At 34.0% G+C, this 8,660-nt stretch overlaps 1 protein-coding gene across 1 annotated transcript; it reads right to left on the bottom strand.

Moving 5' to 3' along the window:
• Nucleotides 1-810: 810 nt before the first annotated feature.
• LOC107843087 (29 kDa ribonucleoprotein A, chloroplastic) lies at nt 811-5,303 on the bottom strand. The gene is made up of 5 exons (XM_016687255.2): nt 4,812-5,303; nt 2,195-2,296; nt 1,737-2,051; nt 1,230-1,338; nt 811-1,053 (listed from the first exon to the last, which is right to left on the bottom strand). The coding sequence occupies exons 1-4, from the start codon at nt 5,199-5,201 to the stop codon at nt 1,273-1,275; spliced, it is 873 nt and encodes a 290-aa protein (XP_016542741.1). The 5' UTR covers nt 5,202-5,303; the 3' UTR covers nt 811-1,053; nt 1,230-1,272.
• Nucleotides 5,304-8,660: the final 3,357 nt, after the last annotated feature.

Here is an 8,660-nt window from a genome sequence, read left to right as displayed (position 1 = left end):
TTATTTCAATTATACAAACTCTTAATTTCTCTTAACAACATTTAGTTCAAACATAAAGATTATTGTAAATAAAAACACATTATGTAGGATTTTTGTTTGCGACTAAAATTCAATTTTTTTCATATTAATTACTACTATTTACTATTTCTATTTTATGAGCATTTTCTTATTGGTTAAATCGAAAATCGAACCGCTAAAGACTAAAAACCGATAAATCGATAAAAAATATCTTATTGATTTAGCATATTTAAAACCGAACTGATAATATGTAAAACCAAACTGACCGATGCACTGGGTGGGTATGGGGGTTAGTTTAATTTGCGTCTTCTTTTGTGCTTTTGTAGATAACTTGTTATGTTGTTTTCCAAGACTTTATTATCTTCTATTGGCATGTTTAATTTGCATTTGCTCAGAAAGTTGCTTCATTGGAATTTCAATACAGAATCAACAACTATTAGTTAGTACAAATCAATTTGATTGTTAATCACTACGAACACGAGCCAACTTGTACACACTTCGACTACTCCATCGGTTACCACTAAAGATTACACTTCTGTCAATTTAAGCACTTATGGGAGTTGCAAGAATGGATAGTAAAAACACAGTAACTTATAATGTTGCTCAAACTCTTCAAAAATGTCACCGGCCGCGTGTCCAATACTCCAAAAGTAGTGCATTTTGAAGGATCCGACATGGGCGTTGTAGCATTTTTGGAAAGCCAGAGCAACAGTGTAAGAGAAGACAGTTGTAGAGGCATAGAAACGATTAAAACACAATTTCTACTAATTGAATGCTTCGTGGTAAGATGCATTTTTGAAGTGTATCAAACTTTTTCATTGTCTTGTCTGTCAACAAGTGATGGATAGAATCATATTACAAGATCAGAATTTCTTTTCCTTGAGGCAGTTTCAGAACATACATTACGAAAACTAATTTACTTGACATCTCGCGTTAGTCCAGAAACAGAGAGTAATTTGTCCGCGCAAGTTTAGGATAAATGTTGCAGAGCAACTAACTCAATTCATTTCTGTAACTATTGCCGTCTCCTGGACCCTGTCATGTAAATTATACGCTATTATAACCAGAAACATATATATTGGTTCGACTTTTGAAACTTAGATTCACTTGGCTTTGCTAATAACATAACAACTGAACATAGATATTGATGCATTTCAAGATGTGAATTCTCAGAAACAACACAGTGAAAGGTGAGAGCACAAGTTGTTTACCTCAAAGCCTTTTCTCGGTCAAAAAGATATTTGGTTCCAATCTTCAGAATTGACGTCTTGGTGGGCGAGCTTCAGCAGGGCTTACACGGATGGTCCTGCCTTCTAGGTCCTACACCACAAAATTAAAATGGAAAAAGCAATCAAAACCACGATAGATAGGGAGGTAGTAATACAGTACGACTCAAAGCTCATTTTACTGAAAGAAAATCAAATAGAAGTTTACAGAAAAGAATGTGAAACTGATTCATGAATGATCTCAGTTTGATGGTATATCACATATCTACTAAATGAAGACAAAGAGTAATGACAGACACCTAATAGAGTTTAAGCAGAATGACAGACACCATCCATGCTTTAAAAATTTTTTACGATATACAAAAATACATGTGAAAGTTAACTCGGTATACAAAATCAGCCTGAATGGAAAATGTGATCAACGTGTAAAGACACGTGAGCATACAGAACATAAAGTAACATACATAATTTAGCCAAGTAAGAAAAACTTACAACACCGTCCAAGCTTTCAATTGCATTGTTGACCTCCTCGGCAGAACTGTATGTCACAAATCCAAAGCCCCTTGATCTACCGCTATCTCTATCATAGACTACTTTGGCCTCCACGACTTTTCCTTGCTCACTGAACAAGGTCTCAAGTGCTAGTTGGTCAACACCCCATGCTAGGTTTCCTACATAGACTCTATTGCCGCTGTCCATGCTTCCCCCACCCCTGCCTCCACGGAAAGAAGAATTGTCCCTGAAAGAATTCTCCCTTTTGGGTGGTGGTGGCCCAGAGTTCACCCTCAATGGCCTCCCGTCAATTTCCTACCAAAAGAATCAAAACATTTGCTCAGTGTCGAAACAAATTAAGATATCCAAGGCCACGAGAATTCAAAACTTCTGGGAATATTTAGACATGCACATTAGAGAAAAATAACCAAGAAAGACGACAAAGAAAAAGACTTTACATAGCCATTAAATTGTTGACAGGCAGCTTCGACTGCCTCTTTTGAGGACATTGTCACAAAGCCAAAACCTCTGCTTCTTCCTGAAAGCTTGTCATAGATAACCTGCAAAAGTTAGCAGCTCCAGTAAGTCCATTTAAACCACTCATCCAACTGTTTGCATCCTCACTCTCCCGATCAAGATTGAAAACAATGGCCTAGTCATACAATAAGATTATCAAGAACAAACCTTAAAGGCTCAACGTGGTTAGTTATTCAAAGTTTCAAACACTGCCAAGCAGAATTTCAATATAATAAGTCCATTAGCCTACCATCAACTCATTAACACTCTAACTGGACATCCAAACATCAAGAGGCCAAAACGATTTCCTTCTTTAACACCTTAAGGCATAAACAAAATTACGCAGTAAGAAACTTGTTGAATAGTGAAAACGGCCTCATTTTAATGTTTAAGTTGTTAAGAGAAGACACTTAACTTATTACTCTTAGATAGGCAACATGTCCTCTCATGCTAAGTTGCGCAGATTCTTCACTTTTGATGCCAAATATAACTACTTTTGGAGAATCCGATATGCACCAGCTGACATTTTCGAAGAGTCCGAGCAGCATAGCTCTCATGTACTCTGCTGCGTTGAATTGCATCAACATCTTATCTAAGAGACTAAACTTTCACAAATAACCACTTCAAATTTACTAGTTTTAGGTTTACATAGACCTCAAGATTCAACCTTCACAAGGGTAGTTACTTAAACATAGCCAAATAAAACTTCATATCATCTAACAAAGAAGCCCACTTACAACATAGCTCTAATAACACGTGATGAGGAAGGGTTCTAATGCTCCAGTGCGGAGGTATGAGACACTGACTCTGGATGATTTTGGGCAGGGTAGAGGGAGGCCGAAGAAATATTGAAGGGAGGTGATTAGGCATAATATGGAGCAGTTACAGCTTACGCAAAACATGACCTTTGATAGGAAGGTGTGGAGGATGCAGATTAGGGTAGAGGGTTAGGGGTGAGAGGGCGTCGGTCGCTGAAGTTTCTTGTTCGTGGGTTGTGTGTTGTCTATGGTTTCGAATATATAGTTTTAGTAGTATCTTGTGCTAGCGGTAGTTTATTTTGTCTGTACAAGTTTATATGCATTTATGTTTTGTTGCTATACTGTTATTGGTTCTAAGCCGAGAGTCTATCGGAAATAGCCTCTCTACTTCTCCTGAGGTAGTGGTATGGTCTGCGTGCACTCTACCCTCCCCAGACCCCACTAGGTGGGAATACACCGGGTATGTTGTTGTTGTAGAGATAGCCACTTTAATTTCACTACTTTTAGCTTTGCCCAGACCTTAAAGATTCAAAACTCACATAGTTCATTAAATATAACCAAACAAGCCCTCAAACTATATAAACAAATAAACCCATGAAAAGGATTAAATATTTTACCTCCACAAGGTAGGGGGTACAAACCACTCTCCCCAGACCCCACTTGTGGGATTACACTAGGCATGTTGTTGCAATGTCACAAAATTACAAGCGTGCAAATGCATAACGAGCACTTCAATTTTACTACTTTTAGGTTTGCACAGACCTTAAAAGATTCAAAATTTACGAAGGTACTTACTTAAAGATAGCCAAACAATACCTCAAATTACCTAAACAACTAAACCCACAAAAAGATTAAATCTTTTATTGCCTCAACTATCTCAACATCTACAACACGCTCAAAAAAGAACGCATCTTTACTCTTCTGCAACTCTTTAATTCTAAATTTCCACACGGCATAGTTAACACCACAAGATTAAACGACATTTTGGTACATTCTAGCAATCTTTAGTTTAAGACAACAAGATTCAAAGGTCTTATTTACTTTATTAAACTATGTTTCAAGTCAAAAACAGAAAACAAATTGAGTAAATCCCCAAAAACATAATATCTTTAATTACCTCGACCATAATATTAAACGGTATTTTGGTACATTCTACCTCTACTTAGCTTACGACTACCATATTCAAAAGTGTTCTTCACTTCTTAAATTCCGTGCACGTCAAAATCACACAAACAAATTGAAAAAGGAGTAGTAAAACCCACAAAAAGAAAGATTTAATCTTTAATTACCTCAACCATCAGATTACAACAACAACAACAATATACACCAATATAATCCCACAAAATTGGGTAATTACCTCAACCCTAAAATCAAACGATATTTTGGTACATTTTACCTATCTTTAGTTTAAGACCACCATAAATACGTCACTGGTACGTAACTCAACCAAAAAAGCTAGCTCAAAAAGCGAGAATTGCCCATGTACATACAAACAGACCACTCACCCATTCCCTAACCATTGTGTAGTCTAACCTTACTCTAAAAAGGGCAGCCGGTACACTAAAGCTCCCGCTATACACGGGTACGGGAAAGAGCCCCACTACAAGGGCGCCTTACCTTGCATTTCGGACAAAGCCGGTTTTCAAGGCTTAAACACTCTCCAACAATCACAAAATTCAAAATTGATTAATTATTTTCTTGAACTCCGCACCAAGTCAAAAATAAAACAAACAAATTGAAATGAAGAGAGTAAAAGTAAACCCCACAAAGAAAAGACAAAAATCTTTTACTACTATATTACCTCAACCATCTCAACCTCACCAGCTTGTTCAAAAAGCTCAGCAAGTGCAGCACTATCAACACTAAATGGCAAATTCCCAACAAAGATTTTCAAGTCAGGACTAACATCCCTTTCTTCTTCTACTTCTAATTCTCCACCATCATCACTACTCAAACCCCCTTCAACTTCCTCAATCTGATCAAAATCAGATAGAGTAACTCTCCTAACAAACCGCGAAGACAAACAAGATTCAAAGTTTCTTGATGAAGAGGAAGATGATGATGATAAAGAAAGGTTTAATGAAGAAGGTGGAAGTGAAAAGAAGGATATAGAGGATGTTTGTGAAGTGGGTTTAGGGAGTGTTTGTGGTGTAAGTGAAAGGAAGTGAAGGGAAGAAGATGAAGAAGCCATTGGAGAATTCTTGAAGATAAGATTTTTCTTGTGAAGAGATAGGTGTAGTGTAGATATGGGGAGATATATAATGGATTGTGAAATTGTGGATATTTATTGGGTTGGAGATATTTTGGGTCTATTAATACAATGGATATTTTTGGGGTTGGGTTTTGGGAAGATAAGGCCCATGGGCCATGTTTGGTTGAGGCCTTATTTTTAAAAAAAATATAAAATATAAATCTTGACAGTTTGGAGATTAATTATAGAAAATTTTAACTAAAAATTATACAAATACACAATTTATATTTTCAATATTATAAAAAATCTCAACTCTCTAAATATATTACAAAAATACCAACGTATATACAGAATGTCATGTATATGTCGGCTATGTGTATATTAATAGGGGAGAGAGTAAAGTAATTAAAAAAGTGGGAGAGGGTGTAATTACTTCCAAAAAGGTTGGTATTATGTTATTTATACAAATTTTAATATTTTACATAATTACTAAAAAATTTAATTTGGGTCTTTTGAGATACATAAGGAGGGTCCAATATATCCAATAAAGATACATTTTTCTTTTGTAAAGATACATAATTAGTTCCCGATATATTTTTTCTCAATTTAGGTCTGTCAAGATATATAATACATCCAACGAAGATATATTTTTTTCCTTTGTAAAGATACATAATTAACTTTCGATATATTTTTTATGATTTTGAGTTTGTCTAGATGTATAATTAGCTCCTGATACATCCAATGAAGATACATAATTGATTGAAATTTTTGTAATTATTTTATAAAGGCGGAGATTTGTGTAAATATGATAAGTTAAGGTGTATGTTTAGGTTATTTCTTTCTTGTTTTTTTTTTTTTTTTTTTAATGATAGTTGAGACCATACTAAGGCATGGGCAATTGTAGCTTGCTCAAGAGCATTTCCATTATCAATCCGCAGGTTGAGGATCTAAGTCACACTAGAGGACAAGTGTCAATACTATAGATCCTCTTGGGAGTGGGATGGAAAGAAAAGGTCATAGCAAAGCGAATATATATACATGGTGTAATGACATATTCAAAATACGAGATCCGATAAAAATGGCAGTAAAATTATGAAATTTTTGTAACTTTCGATAGGTATTAACCCACGGTTCGGGTGGTGAGTTCAGGCTACGAGTAAAATTTTGGGCGAAACTTCTCGGACAGTCCCCCGGTGGCCTATAAGTGGATAAATTGTGTTCATTTTAAAAAAAAAAAAATAGGTCAAAGGCATCGATAAACACTCAAACTTATTGCAAAAATTCACTTAGACCCCTAAACTAAGGCTTGTTTCTATCAGACCCCTAGCCCCCCAAATTTTATCCCAATTGGGCATTTTTTACCTATGTGGCACTGCGCGTGCAGTGCCATCGTGGGAGGCGCGTGAGGAACATTTTTTTTTACTAATTTACGAATAAAAAGATGTCAAGTGGCATTGAGGGCTCCAAAAAATTTTAATAACAATTTTTTTTTTTTAAAACACTAAAGGCCCCAAAAAGCATTAGAGGGCCCCAATTTTTTTTTTTAATAAAACTGAATTTAAAAAAAAATCTGTTTTTTATTTTCATCTTTTAAAAAATTTTATAATTTCCTTTTAATAATTAGTTTTTTATAATTATTTTTTCATAATTTGGATCCTCAATGCCATTTTTTATTTTCATTTTAAAAAGTTTTATAATTTTTTTTAATAACTAATTTTTTATTTTTTAAATAATTTTTTAATAATTTATTTCATTTTTAAAAATAAATTATATTTTTTTTAAATAACCAGTTTTTTATTTTTATTTTTTAAATAGTTTTATAATTACTTTTTATAATTTATATCCTCAATGCCATTTTTTATTTTTATTTTTTAAAAAAATTTATAATTTTTTTTAATAATTAATTATTTTAAAAAAATAACTTTTTAATAATTTATTTCATTTTTAAAAAATTTTTATAATTTTTTTAAAATAATCTGTTTTTTATTTTTATTTTTTAAATAATTTTAGAATTATTTTTTAATAATTTCCTCAATGCCATTTTTATATACTTTTTTAAAAGAAATTATAATTAATTTTAATAATTATTGGACCCACAATGCCACGTGTCAGCTTCCAATTAGCTCATTTTGCCACATCATCGCGTGTGTGCAACACACACTTTGAGCTTTTTGCTGATAGGGAAAAAAATGCTCAATTGAAACAAAATTCGGGGGGTTTAGGGTATGATAGGAACAGGCCTTAGTTGAGGGGTCTAAGTGAATTTTCGCAAACTGTCTGTCGATAACTTTGGCCATAAAAATATATATATATATGCATGTGTTTTGCTTCAGATATATAGTCCACATACATGGTTGAAGTTCACCCATATATTGTTGAAGTTTAGCCATTTTTGCTTAAACTTCAATTGTATGTTGCTGAAGTTTAGCCATTTTTATTTGACTTTAGCATTTTTTTAGCTCGAACTTTAATCATATGTAATTGAAAGTCAATTAATTTCGCCTGACTTCAATTATATGATGTTCATACATATATGTGAATGAAGTTAAAAAAAAATGGTTGAAGTCGGTAAAAAATAACTGAACGTATAGTCATATATGGTTGAAATTTCCGAAGAAATTATTAAAGTCTCACCTTTTTTGCTTGTTCTTCAGGTTGAAATACATGTACTTTAGTGATACAACATTTTATTTGAAGTTTGGTTTTATCAAGTCTAACTTCAGACATCACATGTCCGAGTGGTTATATATGGAAGAAAAATTTAAAAAGCAAGTAATAGTTAAATGACGGTAACAAAATAGGCTGCCCCATAAAATTTCTACTTGCATAGCATGTTATACACATCACTTGCTTTGTAGGGTTGTTGCACACTTCTTTGCCTAGAAAACTCTAGTATTTTCACACAAGATAAGCGCGTCTCAATTATCTTACAATCAATTATTCATCCAAACAATTTTTTCATATCAGGGACTCAAACCCGTGACCTCCGATTAAGGGTGAAGGAATCTCGATCACGTCACAATCCATGTTGGTGACTATTAAATGTTAATTAATTACCCAAAGTGATTAATCTTGTAGGTTATAGATTTTTCTTTTCCTTTTTTCCTAGTACCAACTTAATAGAATAAAACAGTAACCAGTTGTAGATTATGCAATTGTTTCACAATAATGAAAGAGATAGGAAAGGCACAGTGGCTGGGTTGTTCCTTTATTAATCAAGGGTCTCGGATTCGAGCCCTGAATATAAAAAAAAATTAGTACGGAGTGCTACCCTCGAATGGGGGCCCTACCCAGCCCGAATCCAGATTAGTCAGATTCCAATGAGGATACCGAATACCATACGAAAAACAGAAAAAAAAAGAGAGAGAGAGAGAGCAATGGCAAGTTGCCACTTGCAAGGGCACAGTTGCAAACTGTCTCATCTGATATACCAATTGGCCTTGAAGAAGCCAAATTACA

The sequence above is a fragment of the Capsicum annuum genome, chromosome 9 (assembly GCF_002878395.1).
Source record: "Capsicum annuum cultivar UCD-10X-F1 chromosome 9, UCD10Xv1.1, whole genome shotgun sequence".
Taxonomy (NCBI): Eukaryota; Viridiplantae; Streptophyta; class Magnoliopsida; order Solanales; family Solanaceae; genus Capsicum; species Capsicum annuum.
This window is presented reverse-complemented; position numbering and strand designations above follow the sequence as displayed.

Coding starts and splice junctions, on each gene's coding strand:
- LOC107843087 (XM_016687255.2), bottom strand. CDS start 5,201: ATGGCTTCTTCATCTTCTTCCCTTCACTTCCTTTCACTTACACCACAA. Junction 2,297..4,811: donor GTGAGGTTGAGATGGTTGAG/GTAATATAGTAG, acceptor TAACTTTTGCAG/GTTATCTATGACAAGCTTTC. Junction 2,052..2,194: donor GTCAACAATTTAATGGCTAT/GTAAAGTCTTTT, acceptor TTCTTTTGGTAG/GAAATTGACGGGAGGCCATT.